This window comes from Strix aluco, chromosome 14 (assembly GCF_031877795.1).
Source record: "Strix aluco isolate bStrAlu1 chromosome 14, bStrAlu1.hap1, whole genome shotgun sequence".
NCBI lineage: Eukaryota > Metazoa > Chordata > Aves > Strigiformes > Strigidae > Strix > Strix aluco.
Window position 1 is genome coordinate 3,003,800 of NC_133944.1, and position 19,394 is coordinate 3,023,193.

General features: G+C 60.9%; 1 protein-coding gene across 2 annotated transcripts in view; it reads left to right on the forward strand.

The window, feature by feature from the left end:
* The first annotated feature begins 3,905 nt into the window (after window positions 1–3,905).
* GSE1 (Gse1 coiled-coil protein) overlaps window positions 3,906–19,394 on the forward strand; it is a 102,789-nt gene continuing 87,300 nt past the window's right edge. The window contains exon 1 of one of the 2 annotated variants that reach the window (XM_074839348.1): window positions 3,906–6,245. In XM_074839348.1, coding sequence (XP_074695449.1) covers window positions 4,302–6,245 — 1,944 coding nt within the window. In that variant the 5' untranslated portion in view covers window positions 3,906–4,301. The remainder of the gene's footprint in view (window positions 6,246–19,394) is intronic. The other variant, XM_074839347.1, reaches the window with a different exon arrangement.

The following is a 19,394-nucleotide window of genomic DNA, read 5'->3' on the forward strand; positions in this document are numbered from 1 at the left end:
ACCTGCATGGCCACGCGAAGGACTGGGGGAAATAGTTTACAAACGGGAGAAAACCTGGCTGGGCTTTTCCAGCAAAAGGAATAGAAAAAAAAAAATCGATTAAGAAAGTCAAAAAACTCAAAGAAAGGTTAAAGCAGCAGATAAAGGATATATCCAGACTATTTCCATGTACAAGCCCTATTTTTTCCATCTGAAAAATCAGCACCAACCGAGTGCAGTGATCAGCCTTTTTTTAAAAAAAAAAAAAAAAACCAACAAAAAAATCAGCTTGCAGAGAAAAATACAGCTGTTGAGTGCAGAGTTCAAGGTCACTGAACCCCAGGCCAGTGCCCCAGCGTCCCGCGGTGGCCACGCTGCCAGCTTCATCCCGGGCATGTGACGTGAGGCCGTCCCGTGCCTCAGTTTCCCCGGGTGGCACGGCGGGGATCGTCACCCATGTCTGCACGTGGTGGCATTTAGATGTCCCTGTTGGATTTTGGAGAGGGCTGACAGCGGGGTCGGGCTGCCCAGCACGGTGCCCTTCCCTGCCTGGGTTTTGCTCGCCCGCAGGACGCCGGGAGCCCACGGGCGGAGGTGGGAGCCTGGTCAGGCGCCGCGGCGAGGCAGCGGCTGTTCTGCCTCCCCGGCCACGCACGGCTGGGAATTGCCTCCTTGGAGAAATATTCCCTTTTCAAACACCAGACCCCGCGGAGGATTATCCGGAGGGGGTGGCTGGGGAAACAGTCACGCTGTCTCGAAGGCACTGTGTTGTTTGAAATGCTCTTTAAGGCACTTGATGACTCACAGCAACAGCTGGAAGGAATAAGCAGTTGGTAATTTCCATATTAACCTCCCGGTCCTGGGGATGGGGACGGGGATGGGGGGGATCTGCAGCATGTGCCTGCTCATGAGGGTGCAGTGGTACCTCGCCGGTGTGCTGCAAAGTGGGTGCTGCTGGGAACCATCCTGCAGCGCCCGAGGGGATGGGAATGGGAATGAGGACAGGGACAGGAATGGGGATGGGAATGGAGATGGGGATGGGGACAGGAATGGGGGTGGGAATGGGAATGGGGATGAGGATGAGGGTGAGGATGTGATCAGGAATGGGGACGGGATAGGGGATGGGGATGGGGGTGAGGATGGGGACAGGAATGGGGATGGGAATGAGGAGGAGGATGAGGGTGAGGATGGGGATGGGGTGGGGATGAGGATGAGGATGAGGATGGGGACAGGAATGGGGATGGGAATGGGGATGGAGATGGCGATGAGTGTGAGGATGAGGGTGAGGATAGGGATGGGGATGAAGATGGGGACAGGGATTGGGATGGAGGTGGCCCCAGCACTGGGCAGGCTGCTCGTGTAAACATCCCGAGCCCCCCAACCTGACACAAGCTGGGGGAGCGCCGCACCACGAGGCCACTCAGGGCTGTTTGTATAGCACCTTGCCGAACCAGCGCCGAGTCCTGACGCAATACGGTCATACAGCGGCAGCCCGGCCCCTGCCTTGTAAGGGCCATCTGTCCCTGGGGCTTGTCTTTGTGCAAGGGGATGGATTCTGCCCTGCCAGCCAGCAAGGAGGTCTAAGATGGGTGCGGTGAGGATGTTTGCCTCCTGAACCTGAACTGCAGCCGTCCAGCTGGAGAGAGGAGCCATCCCGCACCACATCCTGCTCCGTCCGCATCGCATCCCGCTATCCCCATGGCGCTGGGCTCGGAGGAGCGGACCTGGCTGTCACCATCCTCGATCCTCGGGTTGCTTTAAAACGCCGGCTCTGGAGGCAGGAGGGCTGAGCGCCGGCGGGAGCCGCGGTGGAAAATCCTGTGCTAGGCTCGCCTCGATCCCCGCGTGCCCCAAGGGAGGCGTTTGCCGCCAGGGCATATGTTTTCAGTTCTTGCCGAGGCCGACTTGAGAAATTTTCTCTCCCTCCCAGCTTCTCTGTTGCAAACAGCAACCGCAGGGCCGGGGCGGCACTGGATGATAAATGAGCTGCTCTGTCCGTCCGCAGCCAAGGCCCGGGAAGCTGCTCCGAGGCAGGCTGTGTCCCGACGGGGCGCAGGGGGGAGCTGGGGGCCCCTGGAGAGGCCGGAGAGTGGCGTGGAGGGTTGGTGTTTTGGGGCAGGGTGGGGAAGAGGGGAGGGGGGAGTCTGGCCCTGCTGGGCTCTGGTCCTTGAATGCAGCGCGTTGTTTTCTCGCCCATCTGCAGAGCAGGCGGGAGAGCATCTGTCGGCTGCGCTCGAAGGGTGGGCTGAGCCGGCGGCCGCGTCTCCCCGGGGAGCTCCGGCTGGGCAATCGGGGCCAGCTCCTGGGGGAGAAAACCCAGAAGCAGCAGCAGAGGATGCACGGAAGGGGTGAAGCATCCCCCAATCCGGTGCTGCCGCCTGGGGTCAGGGACCCCATCCCGCTCAGATGACCCCTTCCCATCCAGGAAAAGGGGTGACACTGAGAGGCCACATGGACCTTTAAAGAACATCTGAGTCATGTCCACCCCGATTTGTGCAGCGCTCCCAACGCCCTCAGTGCATAGAGCAGCCACCACATCAGGCCTATAAATAAATAAAATATAACGAGGCCTTGCTGCCTTCTGGAAACCCCAGAAAAAAGCCCTGTAGAGCCAGTTCTCCCAAGGTATCGTGTTCCCCGCTTTGTGTGTCACCTCCCACCCCCCCCCACCCCCCCACCCCCCCCCCCGCTTCTTTATTGCCGGAGCCATCTGCGTGGAAACTGGATCCGGGTCCCCGAAGAGCCCTCCTGCCCCTGCCCGCGCTCCAGCTGATGTCACACAAGCTGTTTGATCTCACGGCCAGTTGCCGGGGAGCACCAGACGCCGTCACCCCCACAGGCTGGGTGGGAGATGACATCAAGGGCTGGTCAACCCAAGGGGGGACGCAGCCGGGGTGGCGAGGACCGTGGTGAGGAGCGGGGATGATGTGGCTTCTCCCAGGTGTCCCAACGTGGGGCTCGCCACCATCCTGCCTGTCCCTCTGTCCCTGTGTCCTATTGCAAGGACCGACCTTGCCTTGCTGGGTTTAATCCTGCACAGCACCCTCCTTCAGCAGGACAAGCTCAGGGCTTTGCAAGGACAGAACTGGGGCCGTCGCAGTGACTTGCCATGAACTCAAACTCAACAGTTCTGCTGCGTGCAGGCTTCCTCCTAAAACGACCGCTTAAAAAATATCTTTACGGCCACTGATATATTTTTTTTTTTTATCGGGAGAGCCGTGCCGAGCCGGTGGGTACGCTGACTAGATGCTGGGGCGGTTAATAAGTCAGGTTTAATTGTGGCTGGACCTCGGTACAGTTTGCACTTCCGCGGTGCCTATTGTCCAAGGACAGCAAAGTGCTTTACAAGCATTAAATCTTATCGCAGGCTGCAAGGCAGGTAAGGATATACCGGGATTATTGCATGCGTCGCTGAAACGCGGCCAACTCCGGCTGGGAACACATCAGCTATTTACCAGCGAGCGGCAAAGCGATGCAGCATTTTAGGACCGAGCGGGAAATAGAATCTGGTATTGAACTGGAACAGCAGCAGGACTTTTAAAATGTGAAATAAATTACGGGGGCTGATCGGTGGTCGGGACACCCGAGTTAATGGCCGGTGGGCAAGGACGTGGCCGGTGCTTTCGGCAAAGTGCTGTGTGATCCGTCCTGCCGGCGTGAACCTGGACACGGGGCCTTTCCACGCTGTTTGTTGTTTTTTTTTTTTTTGGGGGGGGGGGGGCTGCACAAAGGGCCGTGGCGTGGGGAGGGGGCCGCGGGTGAGCCCGTGATGGAGGGGGAGGGAACAACGCGTGCGGGCCGCCCCGCGTGGGGCCGGTTCTAAACCCGCTGGGTGGGGTGGGTTTGTAAATACACCCCCCCACACACACACTCCGTGGGGGTCCCTTTAGCACCCCCCGCAGCTCTCAGCCGGGGGGGGGGGGAGCGGCTCGGTCCTCCCCCCGGCTCCCCCCTCGCGGGCAGGTCGCGGCGGGGGGGGACCGGGGAGGAGCCGGGCCGGGGGCGCCGGGGCCGGGAGGCGGCGGGCAGCCGCCCTTCCTCCGCGCCGCCAGCGGGACCCAAACTTTCGCACCGAACTTTTATTCCGTTTTGTTGTTTTTGTTGGGTTTTTTTGGTTGTTTGTTTGTTGTTTGGGGCTATTTTTTGGTGGCTTTTTTTTTTTTTTTTTTTTTTCTTCTTTCTTTCTGGTTGCCTTCTCCGCGGCGGGAGGAGGCGGGCGGCGGGAAGGGGGGGGGGGGGGGGGGTTGGGGGGGGAGCGCTCTGCAAACCCGCCCCCCGAGCCTGCGTGTCCGGCGGAGCCGCGGGATGAGCCGGGGGCGGCGATGAGCGCGGCGGGGCCGGGGGCGGCGGCGGCGGCGGGGCCGCTCTCCCGCAAGCAGCGGCTGATGGCCGCGCTGGCAACCGGCGACACGACGGTGACGGCGGGCGGCCCCGGGGCTCCTCCAGCGCCGGCACCTCCGCTTTGCTGCTTCATCTGCGGCGGCGGCATCAGCCGAGGCAAAGAGCTAAAGCTTCAAGTTCGACCCCCCCGCGACCACCGACCCTTCTTCCCTTTCCTGCAGCACCAGGAACCGGCGCCCGGTGCCCGCGCCGTCTCGGCGGAGGGTTGCGCCTTGGTCTGCGCCGTTTGCCGGTGTTTCCTGGGCGAGCAGTGGGACTCCTTCGAGCGCAGCCGCACGCCGGTGGAGAAGCGCATGTACTGGCTCAAACGGCCCCATCAGTGCGAGGCGGCGGCGGCGGGAGGCGGGGGGGGGACCGGGCTGCGGCGGGGGGCCACCGGCTGGGACCCCGCCGCGCCGCCGCGCCGCCCCGCCGGCCAGGAGGAGGAGGAGGAGGAGGAGGAGGAGGAGGAAGAGGAGGAGGAAGAGGAGCCGGCAGCCGGCTCCGACCTCTCCGAGCTCTCCGACGCCGAGCCCCTCTCGGAGGCCGAGGGGGCGGGCGGCGCGGCGCGGCCCCCCCCGGCGGCGGCGGCGGGTAAGCGGGGGCCACCCTGCTGCTCCTCGGAGGACAGCGAGATCAACATCACCAGCGAGGAGGAGGAGGAGGACGAGGAGGAAGGCGGCGGCGGGCGGCCCGCTTGGGCATCGGGCACCGCCTGCTACGTCTGCGGCACCCCCTTGTCACCCACCGCCCAGCACCGCGTCCACGTGCAGAAGCAGGAGAAGACCTCGACGGCACCTTTCTTCCCCTTCCTCTGGCTTCACACCCCCCCGCCGGGCGCCCAGCCCCTCTCGCCCGCCGGCAGCACTCTGGTGTGTCCCTGCTGCTTCGCCTCCCTCATGCAACAGTGGCAAAGCTTCGAGCTGGCCAACGTGCCCGTGCTGCAGCGGCTCTACGTGGTGCCCCTCAACGCCGGTGCCATGCCCGCCAAGGGCCGGCGAGGCTACAAGGAGGACGGGGCGGGCGCCCCGCCGGTGCCCGAGGCTTGCTACCTCTGCGGGGAGGAGTGCGGCAAGGAGGCGAGGCCGGTGGCGGCCAAAATCACCAACGGCAACGCCAAGAGCACGATGCATTTCCCCTTCCTCAGCCTCCTGCCTTGCCCGCCCGGTGCCAAGGGGCTGAACAAGCACTGGGAGGTCAGCAGCTGCCGCAAGTGCTTCGGGGTTTTGCAGGACCTGTGGGCCATGTACAGGGCCTGCCACAACGAGGAGCTCATCACCTCGGTGCAGAGCTTCCTGGGGAGGTACCACCAAGTCTTCTCGGCCGGTGACCCCGGTGGCCTGGCCGGCCACCCCGCCGTCAAGCCCGGGCCCACCTCCGTCTGCTACATCTGCGGGGCCGAGCTGGGAGCTGGCAAAGAGTTCCAGCTCAACGTCAACCCTCCGGGGCGATTTGGGGAGAAGGAGCCCTTTTTCCCTTTCCTGACGGTCTACCCGCCCGCTCCACGGGCCAGACCGGCTGACTCGACTGGGCTGGTGGCCACCTGCGTCCTTTGCTACCATGACTTGCTGGGACAGTGGCTGCAGCACGAGGGCAGGAACTCCCACCACCCCAGCAGTGCTTGGTCCCGGCAATACAAAGTGGAGACCTTCGTCTGCTTCTTCTGCCGGCAGGAGAAGAAGCGATGCCTTGGATTAAAAGCGGTTCAAGTGGCCAGGCTCCCCGTCTTCCTCTACACCCTCCGCGTGGCCAACAGCTTGCTGGTGGATGATGGGAAGCAGCTGACCATCGGTGCTTGTGCCGAGTGCGGTGCCGTGGTCCTGGCCGGCAAGAGCATGACCCCGCCGGAGCTGCTGGCGGCGGCACCCTCGGCTCTCCTCCCCAAGGTAAGGCTGTTGGCCCGGACCCCATCCCTCCCCTCCCGGCGTTTCCGAGCTCTGGCACGAGTTGGAGGTGGAGCGGTGACATAGATGGATGCTCTCCTTTCGGGTCTGGTCCCTGGGGGCAAACGCTAATGGATGGGGTGCCTTTAGCAATGAACTTTTGGAGCTGTCAAGCTGCGAAGGAACAGATAAAAATCCTTCCAAGAGGTGGGGAGAGCCAAGACCTGTCCTGTTGCAGAAGCGTGGATCTGTGTTATTGGCGCCTGCTCGCTCGCAGCCCTGCACGGGGGAGGTGGGGGCCAGCACGGACGAAATCCTCATACCCTGCCGCTCGCCATCGGGTGATGGGAGGGGAGGGAGGGCTGGCCAGCCTCCCCTCCGTGGCAGCATCCTCGGGAAGCTCCAAGGAGCGCGCGGCTTCCGCCGTCGTAGGAAACTTCCCAAGTTATCTCCAGTTTTATAAGGCGCCTTCATCAAATGGTTTCCCCCTTGGAGAAACCCCAGCCCTTCCCACAGGTCGGGGGGGGGTGTGATGTGCAGGCTCGGTGCCCCCTACCTGTGCTGCTTTGATTATCCTGCAGTGAGGGACCCCCCCGGCAGCATCCCCCCGTACCTCCAGCTCCCTGCGCCCCCCAAACCGCCGCGATGGAGCCCTGCAGCCCTGAGGCGTGTCATGGGGTGTCATCGCCTGGGTGCTGCTGGCTTCCCAGGTTGCTATTTTCTGCACCTCCTGCTGGGGTTACGCAGGGGGCTTTGGGGGCATCACCTAGAAAGCAGCATGGCAGAGCAAAGGTTACCACTTGCAAGCTTGCCTTTCTCGTGGGATGGGGAAATAACTGCTTTTACCCCCAAATTTCCAGCTTGGAGAAGTGTGCTGGAGAGCCTCTGCTCTGTATCTGCAAACCAGGCCCCAGGCCAGGCTCTGTAAAATGCCAGCATCCTAAATCCCCGAGTTCGTTTTCAAAGCCTTTCGACTCCGTTCGTAGCCAGAACCCTGCGGCTCTCCGAAGCACTGGCATTTTCTTTAGAAATGTAAACCAGCCCTTCCAAGACAGCGCTCCTTTTCTCTCCGGTCCGCGCTCTCCCTTGGCTGGTTACAAATATAATTTTCCCTTCAGCCGTGCCGGCTCCCAAGCTGGGGGGACGCTGCTTGGAAAACCACCGGGCAGGAGCCGCACGCGCCGGAGGGTCGGTGCGCGGTGCCGGTGCGGAGAGATGGCACGGGAGGTTGGGTTGGCACCGGCGATGGGAATCCTCCGGAAACCGTTGCTTTCAGGTGGTTTCCCCCAGGCCCTGACATCATTGCAGGTCATTTTGTGGATGCAGATGATTTATTTTCAGGCTTCGGAATTCTGCTTCCAGCCACCGTGACTCGCTCTGTGCCGAGGGGTCTGAGATGGTGGAGACTTGCTGGATGTTGGAGCTGGCGCGTGGCCGCCTGGGTTGCGATGCCCACGTGGTCAAGGCTGCGCTGTCTGTCTGTCTGTCCCCTGGTCTGGTGGTATTTGCAAGGTGGCCTTGCAGGCTGGTGGCCGTGGAGGGCTCAGAGTCAGGCGAGCATCCCGCCGTGTTAACCCGGCAGGGGTGATGCTGGGGTGATGCTTCAGCAGAGCCCGGGTGGGTGCAGATGGTGAGGGGGGGGGCATACGCATGTCCCCAGCTGGTGTTTCATTCCTCTGCCCTGTTAGTGTCCCCAGGCCACGTCATGGGGAATTACGGACAGCAAATCTGTCCCAGCTCGGCTGCCAGCATTGGGTGCTCGGGGGTGCTTCCTGCAGGGTTCCTTAGTGACCCCCCCGCCAGGACCCAGCATTTCTCAGGCACACCAGTCCTCGTCCACGCTGGCCCCGGCCCCAGACTCCCACTTGGGCTCCTGCCTGCAGCCCCGTCTCCGACCAGAGCGACTCTGAAAAGCTTTTGTGTGGGGCTATGAAAGGCGGAGGGGGAGGAGGAGGACGCAGAGGGTGTCCTGGGGAAGGGATGCTATTCAGTTCCTCCCTCTTGTTCCCGGGTTTGCTAATGAGCAAATCAAGGGGCTGCTCTAACGGTCAGGGTGGCAGGAGGCAAGGCAGAGCTGCCTGGGGAGGGCATGGCCGGTCCAGGGACCATTTTGCTTTGCCAGGCCATGCCCTGTCCTGGTGGTGACTCTCAGGCTGTGCCCAGAAGATCCTCTCTCCTTTTCCCTCCCCAACTCCACATGCTTCCCATCAGGCTGAGACCTCACAGATGTCAAGGTTATTTAAAACATGGCTTAATGCTTGGGTAGGGTGCTTGGCTAATTTAACTGTACCCTTGTTCAGCCACACTTGCTGCTGAAAGTCACCCCGGACAAGCCTTTCACTCTTGTGTGACACCCAGATCCCTGTTCAGGTGGAACCAGGCAGGAGGGAATGAACCCAAGAAGTTAAAACCATCTCCCTATTCCTTCTTGCAGCTCTGCAACTTCATTTTTTGAATACGTGTGCCTTTTTGGCCCACTCAGGATTGACATCCCCCTGCATGTCGAGCTGGTGGTTGACCCAGATGGCTCAAACCTTGAGGCACCTGGTAAATGCACCAAATGCCACCAGACATCCCCACATCCCCCTCTCTTAGCAGGGCAGCAAGAGCAGGATGGGGCTCAGGTCCTCTCTGTAACAGCTTGGAGGTGCTAACGAGGGGACCCCACATCTGAGGCTCGTTAGGAGGGTGGAGTCTCTGGTATTTTAGGTGGGGTGGTGCTTCTGCTGCTGGTTTGATGTTGGGGAGTGGTGGGGCAGGTGATGCTCTCTGGAGGGGCCTGGGAGTCTACCTGCTGCAGGAGGGTCTCCTGGAGGTAAGCTCTGCCTGGCAGAGGGGCTGCTGCAGAAACGCCGCTGCTGTTGGCTTGTGTGGGGTGGGGTTTTGTTCTCCCACCAAGCAAAAATGGTGATGCTGAGCTTTGGTAAGGGTACCCTAGCAGGGTCCCCTCTGAGGTGTGCAGATGTACCCTAGGAGAACACATCTTCTTTCCAGCTGCCCTCGTGAGGGGGACCTGTATGGATTTATGCACCCGTCAGTGCAGGGCTCCTGAGTTCAGGGTGGCTGTGGCCACCAGGTATAATGTTTTGTCCTCCTGATCCAGAGAAACCCCCTGTGCATCCCATGCTGAGCCCCTGCTGCTGGCTGGGAGCAACTGGCTCTGGGCATGCTGTGGGATGGGCAGCTGCTGCGAGCGGAGCAGCCGTTGAGGCCGATTGCTTTGAATAAACCCTAAAATGCCCAGGCCTGGCCCGGCGATGCTGACCTGTGTCCCTGTGCCTGCTGAAGCCGCCCCTCGAGCCCTCCTGCCCTCTCTGGAGGGGTGAAGTGCTGCCTTGCTGGTGCTCCCAGGTCAAGGGCTGCTTGTGCTCGACCTGGCTGACATTTTCTGTGCTTGCTCTGATCCTTTCTCTCTGCCAGCACTGGGAAAATCTTCCTGTGCCTTTCCGACTCTTCCCCTCTTCGCCTGCCACCGCTCTCGGTGCAGTTACATACCTGTAGAAGTGAACTCTGCTGGTTTGTTGCTGGTTTTTTATTCTTTTTCTTTCCCCCTGAATTCAGTTTTCTGGAAAGCTCTCAGATCCCACCCAGGTAACTCAAGCAAAGCTTTCCAGATTTGCTTTGGGTGCTGCGTGGCACCGTGCAAGATTTGCAGCTGGCGCTGTCCTGCTCCTTGCGAGCACCCAAAGCTCGCTGCCATCCCTCCAGCCCTGTTCCTCAGGCCAGTTCCTGAGCATCGCTGGTGTTTTCCATGTCCCACTCCTGCTTTGCAGGGGACACCTGGGTCTTCGTTGCGTGGGGCTGTGTCTGACAGGGCCCAGTCAGACTTCTGGGACTGAGTTTACTACATTTATTGCTCGGCAGCGGTGTTGTTAGCTCAGCTGGGGATTTGGCCCTTTATTTTCAGGTTACGAGCTCCAAAGGTCATACTGCATTTCCAAAACGCTACCTTGAGCTTACAGCTGTTGGTGGGTATTTTCTTTCTGGCTGTTGAAAAAGGTTTTGGGCAAACATCAAAGAGTTCTTGTGTTCTCAACTAAACCGTGTCCTGCTGATGCTGAGCAGCAGCTGAGACTCCTGGATGCCGCGAAAGCAAACCCGGGAGGTGGAGGGTGACATCTGACCTTCCTTCTGTATTGCATCGGGCCAAATTCCTGGTGAGGGTACGGATATTTGGGTGTATCGCAGCACAAGAAATAAAAAACCTGTGCAGGAAGGGTCCCAGGTTGTGGCCAGTCAGGCAGGACCTCTGGCTTGTCTGCATCTTTTATTAATTTTGAAGCAAACCAAAGACCTTCTGGTGACTGGCAGTGTTTTGGGTGGTTGCGCTTTCGCTGCCAAGTTGATGGCTCCTCTGCGCATCCCCAGCCCAGGCTTCATGTGTGGGCTCCAGAGGGGTGGCAGGGGCTGCATCGGGCTTCTGCTCGACCCTGAAATGCAAGGGAGGAGCAGAGCTGGTCTCACTCATCTCCATTTTTTGGCTTCTAGCTCCGGTTGGCTTCGGTGGTTGTATCTGTGCTTGTGCCAGTTTTTGCCATCACTAATTCTAGTGGAGACAGAGCAAAATCAGGCCAAGGTATTTTAAGCCAACTTTATTGGGATAAACCTGTTTTGTTTGCAGCATATGTCTATGTAAAGATGTTTTTAGCGAGGCTCACGTTGCCTTTCAGCAAAGCAGCTTCCTCCGCAGCGCTTGCTGCGGCTAACACCGACCGGGTCTGGCATTTTCGGGTGAGATCTCAATCCCAGCACGGAGGTGGCAATATAATCATGATATGACTTCATGTCTCGGGGCACAGCCTCCTGTGGGATCGTGTTCCCAGATGGCAAACAAAGAAACAACACGAGGAAAATGTGCCGCTTGCTTTTTCCTGCCGATGAGGTCAGGGCGGGTTTGGTATGTACCCAGCCAGGCTGGAAACCTGCACCCCTTTGTCCCTTCATCCCTCCTCATCCTCACCTGTCGCTTAGGTGGTTTCAGGGTCACCCCACAGACTGATGGCTCGTCCCCTGGGGTCTCTGCCTGGGGGTGCGTGTCCTTCAGCCATGGCTGGGGGCGGGACGGGGCTGGATGGGACGACACAGCAAAGGGGCCTTTTGCTTTGGCCAGGCTGACCTTGCTGTACCAGCTGTCCAAAATACCAGGGCTTCCGCGCCGCTGCCAGCCGCTGTGTCCTCCAGACCTTGTGCTGACTCCACAGCTCACCAGCTGGCTGCTATATATTTATTTTTTACTCCCCCCGCCCCGCTGCCCCTTGCCTTCTCTATCCCTTTCCCAAAAGCAGCAGAGGAGGACTGGCAGCTCTAGCGCTGCCTCTCTTCTCGCAGGCACCTGCCAAAAACGCTGCCCTGAAATGCATGCTGCCCAGGAAACCCTGCCTGCACCCCCTGAAATATCCCCTTCAGCCCCCCCCGGGCAGAGGGACTGGCTCCGTGCTGGTCCCCTGCAGTGCAAACACTTTGGCAACCGCTGGAGCATCTTGCAGCAGCATCTCTGTCTGCACTTGGCGTGAAGCCGCGGCCAAGTCGGGAGATGGGGTAGAGGGACGGACAGACGGCCCTGGCTGTTGCAGACAGACAGATGTTTTGTCCAGATACTTGGCCTTTCTTGGCCGTGCGGGAAGCACGGTTGCAGAGGGCAGCCTGGGATGCTCTTCAGCTGCTTCCCAGCGTGCAGGAACCTCCCTGCAGTAGCAGCATGGGTGTCTGGTTTTGCAGGAGCTGGCTTTTCACCGTCCTGTGCCCCCCAACATGCCAGCTAGGTCCTGTGCCAGCACCCCCACTGCCATCGTCCTTGGGGGCTGAGCTGGGGCTAAGGAGATATCTTCATCTCCCGAGTAGGTTTTGGGGACCTCCTGGGCACAGCTACTTTTCCAGGAGCCTGTTTGCACCTCGTTGGCTGCACAGGGTGCCCACTGCACCCTGAATCTGTTCTTCTGCTGGATTTTAGGGGGGTGGGGGGTCTGTTTGCTCCCTGCCAGCACCTTTGGCATGTGCTGCTCAGAGCAGGGTGCTCCCTGGCTCCCCAGGAAGGGCTCTTGGCCAAACAGCTCCCGCTGGTCCTGTGCTGTTGGGCAGCATCTGGCCAGATGTTGCCCTTCCTTCAGCCAAGGGGCTGTGCCACACGCTGGCATCCTGGGCTTGAAGGGATGGCACAGAAATGTCCCTAGAGTGTGTTGTGGGGGAATTGCCAAGCTTGGGGGGGACCTTAAAAGGGCAAATCCAGGAGGGTAGTGGGGCAGGAGCATCCTGGCATGTGTGGAGCAGGGTGGGAGCTTGAGAAGAGCCACCAGAGCTCAGCCGGCAGTGGCAGGCTCCCAGCCGTGCCGGGCTTTCCTCTGCCGTGAGCAGCTGGTGGCGGGAGACCTTCCAGCGGCGTGATCCTCCCGGGCCCCGGCCCAGGGCTCTGACAGCTCCGGGTCCCCCCGCCGCCAAGGCGGGCAGCAGCGGTGCCTCGAGCGTGCCTTGGCTCCTTGCAGAGCCAGCACGGTGCATCGGCAGGTGCCAGCCCGTTTTTTGGGGATGCAGTCCTGCTCCTTACTTGCACCAGTTTGCAAAAAGGCGTCGCTCCCGGCCATCGGAGCCCGGCTCCCCTCCCTGTGTTGCGGAGAGGATGCCGGAGGCCGGTGCCAGCCCGGGCTGCCGCGGGCAGGTCAGGGTTTGCTCCCGCTGCTGGGTGAGCAGCTGCTCCAGCGCAGTGCTGGCGGCTCTGCCGGCCTCTCCCCGCTCCCCAGCCACCCCGGCACACGCGAGCCTTGCTGCAGTGTGGCTGGATAAACAGCCTCCTCCAGCTGGCCTGGCCTTGGTGTGACTTTTTCCCCTCCTGGATCTTCAGTAGCAGAGCGGGGAGGAAGGGGACGGCTCTGGGAGGGTTTTGGCTGGGCTGGGAGGAGAAGGACATTACCTGGGTGCACTTTGCATCCTGGCATGAAGATGAGGCCACTTCTCCCTCTTTATTTTCCTTATTTTTCCTCCCCCTTTCCACATTAGTGCAAGCGCTGCCGGGCTTTAGTAGCTCTCGGGAGTCTGAAGTCATCTGTTTACCCATGGAGCTGGCGTGCTTGGAGCAGCAGCTGCCCTGGCTTTCCTTCTCCAACCTGCCGGCCCGCGGCGAGGTGCCTGTGCCGAGCGTGCCGCGACCCGTGCCGGGGCAGGGTGAGCACCGCGGCTGCCCCAGGCTGCCTGGCATTGCGCACTGGCAGCACATGCCAAACGGGGCCGGGGGTGTCGTGCTGCAGGTGTAGAATCTCCTTCCAGCCGGAGAACTGCCGAGATGCCATGGTTCGGTGCCTGTAGACAGGCACCGGTGCTGGATGGGCAATTCCCAGTTGCAGCAGGGACCCGCCGAAGGATTTACCAGGGGTTATTCAAACCCTTGCACACAAACTCAGGAAATCGCTGTCTGGCCTGGTGCCGCTTCTTCCTGCTGGCTTCCGGCAGGGCCGGCCATGGTGTCGCCCACCCTGGTACCAGGGGAGACCCCCAAGCTGCTGTGGCCATGGGGTGAGCGGTGGGGTGCTGAGTCTTGGGGCTGGCTTTGAGCGGGGGTGTGTGGGGAGGGTCCCAGCATCCCCATGAGGGATGTGGAGGGGACAGGAGGGCTCTTACGGACCGGTTTGAACCCCATGTGCTCTCCCAGCTCCTCCCAGTGAATTTTTGGCTTCTAGTTTAGCTCTAAAACAAGGCTGAGACCCAGCTGGGGCGCAAGGGAAGGTCATTAGGGGAGAGAGGAGGGTGGTGACCCTGCAGCCAGCGTCCCCTCTGTGCCACAGGGATGGGCAGCTGCCTGCTGTGGCTGGAGGGCAGGAGTGTGGTGGTGGCTTCCAGCCAGGGAGGATGCTGAGCCCCGCTTAGCACCCAGCCCAGGCTGTTCCCAGGGCTGCCTGTCCCTCTGTAACACCCCTCGAGGCTGCGTCCTGGCATGGTGGCACCCGCTGTGTCCCCGGAACCTGCTGCCTTTGGGGCTGGGGACTTCCATCGTGGGGGCATCTTGCCCCTTCGAGCCCCAGCTGGGGCTGGGTGCCTGTCCCTGTGGGACCCACTGCACCCCATGGCACAGCCCGGGCTCCACCGCAGCACTGTGCAGGATGAGTTTCCCCCATTGACCCTCCAAAATGGTTTTGGTTATCCCCCCTGGCTTTGCCCCCTTGGAATGGGGGTGCACGTCAGCGGGTGGCTCCAGGGGGCCACCAGCAGCCACTTTGGTCCCCAAGGAACCGGCCACGAGGACGCTGCGGTCGCTGGCAGGGACCTTGGAGCTGGGAACGTTCTGGTGACAGCCAAGGCGTCAGCCTCTCGCTCGGTGGTTTGCAGCCGCGGTGGGGCAGACAGACCCAGGGAGGGAAGGACGGACGGAGGGACAGACAGACAGACAGCTGCACAAGGCGTCTCGGGGGCCGCGTGCGGGGTGTGGGGCGAGCAGCAAATTGCCACCATCACCTCCCATCTGCTTGCAGCATGTTTCTGGAAGCGGGCTGACTTCAGTCGGCTGCGAAGCTTTTCATCGAGTGATGATCAAGTGCTAGTGATTTCAGTTATTACCCTGGCCAGGAATAAAAAAATATATATATGTATGTCTCCCACCCTCCCTCCTTGTCTTCACTGCTAAAACAGCTGCATTTTCTTCTCTCCATCTCTCCCCCCCTGGCTCCTCGGAGCAGGCAGCATGAGTTATCCTGAAGTGAAAACACGGTGAAGACAAGGCCCTTCAGTTTTCCCGGGAGGTAACTGTGCCAAGGTCAACCCAGCGCGGGGACAGGGCCCCGGCTGCCGCTGCCGCCCCGGCTCTGGGGTGCGGGTGGGCACCCCGGGGGAGCTCGGTGTGCCCCGGCTGTCCTGGTGCGGAGGGTTCCGCGGGGAGCCGGGGGGAAGCCGCCTCTCCTGCCTGCAGACAGAGTCCAGATGCCCTGGCTGCGGCGTCTCTGGAGGGGGAGATGAATTCGCTCCTGCCGTCTTCTGTTTTCAGGCCAGAACATCTGCACAGTAACTGGGAAATCTGGGCTTTCTCCTGCTTCTCGGCCAGGTCCTGTCAGTCCTTTCCTCTTCCAAAAAGGGGTTTGGTGGTTGTTTTTTCTTTTTTTTTTTTCCCTCCCCCTTTCCCTCCATTGCTTGTGCCGCGTAACCTGCTCCCTGCCGAGTATCCTGTCGGGGCTCTGCCTGGATTTTACTCCATGCAGCTGTTGAAAAGCAGGGGTGGCTTTTGGGGGACCCCCTGACTCAACCACCCCTCGAGCAGCAGGTTGGGGACACGGACTCCCCCGGGAGCAGGTTTTCCTGCGGAGCTGTCCCCTGGGTGGGCGGCTGGTGGCGGGGGGGATGCACTGGAGTCACACAAGCCCCTGCGTTATTTATTCCAGCGGCTTTTTCCCTTGCTGAGCCCCCCCAACTTTGTGCTCTCAGCCCTGATCCTGCACCCCAGAGCCCCTAGTTGGGATTGTACAACCCGTGGCTCCCTCCCAAGAGCTTCCACTGGGAAGCAGGGAGGGCTGCGACAGGGTGGGGGCCACCCTGCTCCCCCCACTGTGGCTCCCTGATATTTCCAGCAGCGAGTGGCTTGGCGAGCCCAGCCCCAGGCTGGCCAGGACGGCTCTTGGCTTGGCAACATCCCACACGGGTGAGGTTTCTTCTGCAGCCCTGCTGCTGGCTCAGGCTCCTGGCAGCGCTGCCCTTGGGTTCTGGGCACCTCAGGCACCTCCCCTTCCTCGCTGCTGCTTCCACAATGCCATGGGGACCCTTGCCCTGATATTTGCAGCCCTCGAGGAGGAGTAAATCCTGATGTGTCTTACGTCCTTCCTCCCCTCTCCGTGCACAGGCAACCCTGACTCTCACCAATTTGACCTTCCTGCACCCAAGCTGCTGGGGTCCAGCAAGCCCTAGCCCCGCTCCATCCTTTATCGTACCCCCTTCTCCTTCATGCACAGCATTTTCCTCTCTCTTTGCTTGTCTCTTTGTCCCTTTGCTGTGTTTCTGTGCCCCCCCCTCCCCCCCCCCAGCTTGCTGCCCTATTTCTGGCCTTACTGGCTCCCTGCCCGGTGCCCTCGGCTCAGAGCGGAAGGAAGGGCTCCGGGGGAAGGAGGGCAAAGCCTGGGTGATGCCAGCGGTGGTTTGACCCCGACTTGGAGAAAGGACTGACTGCTCAGAGGGCATTTGGGGCCACGGGTATCGTGGGGGCTGTGTCCCTTGTGGGGCCCCACGTGCTGAGCTGGTGGCTGGGTTACAGCCAGGGCGAGCTAGGGTCTTGCAGCACCCAAAGGGACAGCAGGAGAGGGTGATGCCACCCCTCTTTTGGCACTTTGGGGACCTTGGGGCCAGTGCCTAAATATGCACTGCCTCCCTTTGTGTTTCCTGCTGCTGGAAGAGGGGGGAACCCCTCGGGACAGGGTGATTTTTTTGGGTGGATTTGCAGGCAAGCAAAAGGTCTGTGAAGGGTGGCTGGGAGTTGGGCACCTGGAGGTGACGTGTGTCCGATGTCCCCGTCCTGGGGACAGCCGTGCGGCCCTGGCTTTGCAGCTGCTATTTCTGGCTGGTCTGTGGCTTCTGTGCTGTGGTGACCAGCGCCAGGGCAGGCAGGGTCCCGATGCCGGCAGCTGCTGCCCTTTTCCTTTTCATTCCCTCAGACCCATGGGATGGATGGGGATGGGATGAGGAATCCCCCCCCAGCATGGGCAGTGATGGAGAAGCGTGAGACCTCTTGGGATCTCCCCCGCTCCCCAGCCCTGTTTTCCTCCCATTTAAACCCAGTGTATGTCTCTGTTTGGTGGGCGGCTGTAAAAATAGCACTTGGTTTGAGTTAGGAGGGTGGTGGGGAAGGGCTGGGAGGGGGCCGGGGTGCGGGGGGGAGGTCCGGTTTCTCCCTTTCCTGGAGGAATTAGGGAGGCCACATGCTGCCAGGAGTGTTTGGCTGGTAGAGGCAAGCGGAGGCTCCGAGGAGGCGAGCAGGCGTCCGCACAGATGGAAATTTGATCACCCACGGCTCAACAGATTGTTTGATTTATTTTAAAATCAAGCAGATGGCTGCAACAGGAGTTTGTTTAAGTTCAGCTCCGAGCTGGGCCAACGGCCAGGATACTCGGGGGTAGGCGTGCCAAAAAATGTTCAATGACTTTGGTCATCACCCACCTCTCCTCCTCCTCCTCCCCTCTCCCTCGCTCCAGCGCACACACCCCGGCTCCCCCTCTTATCGCATCCTCGCCTTCATCTCTTGGCTCTAGCATCAGGCTTTGTCTCTCCCAGGCGGGTGAGAAGGCTTGCCCTCCACTTTTCCTCCCATCCTCAGGAGGGTTTAACTCTTCCCCATCCATCCCCTTGTCCCGGCTCTTTTGTACCATGGGGGTGCAGGGAGGGGCCCCCCCAATGAAGAGAGAGAGCAGCCCCTTCCCTGGTCTCCCTCCTCGTCTCCTTCTTCTCTGAGTCTGAGTTGGGGTGCGGTGCTGGGGGGAATGGAGGGGTGGGGGTCCCAGAGGGGTGCCCTGACCCCCATGGTGGTCCTTGCATGGTGGGGAGGGGGTGAATGGGTCCTGGTGTCCCACCACCTTGCCCCAAATCAGCAGTGGCCTGACTGGAGATGAGGTCCTGGCAGCATGTGATGCTGCTGGGTGGGGGGATGTTGAGTGCTTGGCCTGGGTCCCCCATCTTGGGGTGCATGGGGTGACCTGGGGATGGAGCAGGGTCCCTGATGCGGCAAGTGGTGGCTCCGTATGTGTTTCTGGCCTTGCAGCCATATGGCCGGCAGGGAAGGGGCTGGAGGAGCCGGTGGGAAGCAGCCTGGGATGTGCTAAACTGCTGTAAACGGGATGGGGGAGGCTTTAAATAGCTCTGCACCACCGGACTGGCTCTGTGCGGGGGGTCTGGCCACCCCGGGGCGGCGTGGGGTCCTCAACACACGTGGCCATGTCCCCTCGCCCTGCCAAGGGCTGTCTTGGATGCTCTCTGCAGTGCAGTAGGGACCTCTCTGCATCTCCTGGGGCGAGCAAGCAGGATGCTCCAGGAGCACCAGGCATCCTGCTCCAGCTCCTTGGTGGCCTCGGGTTGTCCCTTTGCCCGGTGCCAGCCCCACACACCTCCCGGCACGGTGACAGGTTTGGTGCATGGCCGGTGCACCCTCTCACTGCAGGTTTTTTATGCCGGGGAATTGCCCATTATCCCATTTCTAGGGGCAGGGCAGCCGGGTGTGGGACAAGGCTCTTCCCTAGCACCCAACCCCTCTCTGTGGTGGGGCTGGGGGCTGCAGGTCCCGCTGGGGAGAGGGGCTGGGGCTGGAAGGGGTTAAGGCAGGCGAAGGAAAACAAGAGTGCTGCGGGGCCTGGGTGGCTGACAAGCCAAACAACTGTTTTTGACTCACTGTTGCTGCCTTGCCAAGTGCAATTGCTTCCACATTCCCATCCCCTGGCTGGAGGGGCGCGGGGAGATGTTGGCTTTCCGCGGTCGGGAGGGGAAGGGGGATGCCGGGGGGAGCGGCAGCGGGAAGGCCTGGCTCCTCACTGCTTTTTCTCAGCTCTTCTCTCTTTTATTTCCCTCCCTGTCGAGCGGCAGGAAGGGGCAGGGGGTGATGCTGCCAGGGGAGGTTGGGGATGATGCTCCCAGGGTCACCCGTGCCGGCTTCTGGGGGAGCATCCCCTCCACCAAGCCCCAAAGGTGGGAGAGGGAATGGGGAGGGGGCTGAAATGCACCCCCAGGGTTGGGCTGTTCTCCCTTCTCTTGGTGTTTATCTGCTGGGGGGATGCTGAAAGGTGGCTCCTTCTCTGCCTGGGGGTGCTGAAGGGTGTGTGGGGGGTGACAGCGTCCCTTTTCCCCCTCTCCAGCTCCTGTACCCCCTCTCCCGTGGCAGCCAGGGCTGGAGCCCCACATCCTTTATGTCCCTATTGCAGCCACGTAGAGGGATGGAGAGTGACCCCATTGCAACTCCGCTCAGAGACGTGGGGTCTCATGTGGGGCCGGGCCCCCCACTGTGCTTGGCTGAGGCAGCAAACCGAGTGTGCTGGGGGGGGCAAATCTGCCAGCGGGGCTTGGGGGGGATGCTAATAAAATCCCCAGGCCTCCAAGTGCTGGTGCCGTTGTGTTGCAGACAGCAAGAAATAAGCCCTTGGAGAAGAGTCTTGGTAGTTACAGCAAAGATTTGAGCTACTCGGGGTCGCTGCTTTGTGGAGTTAATTA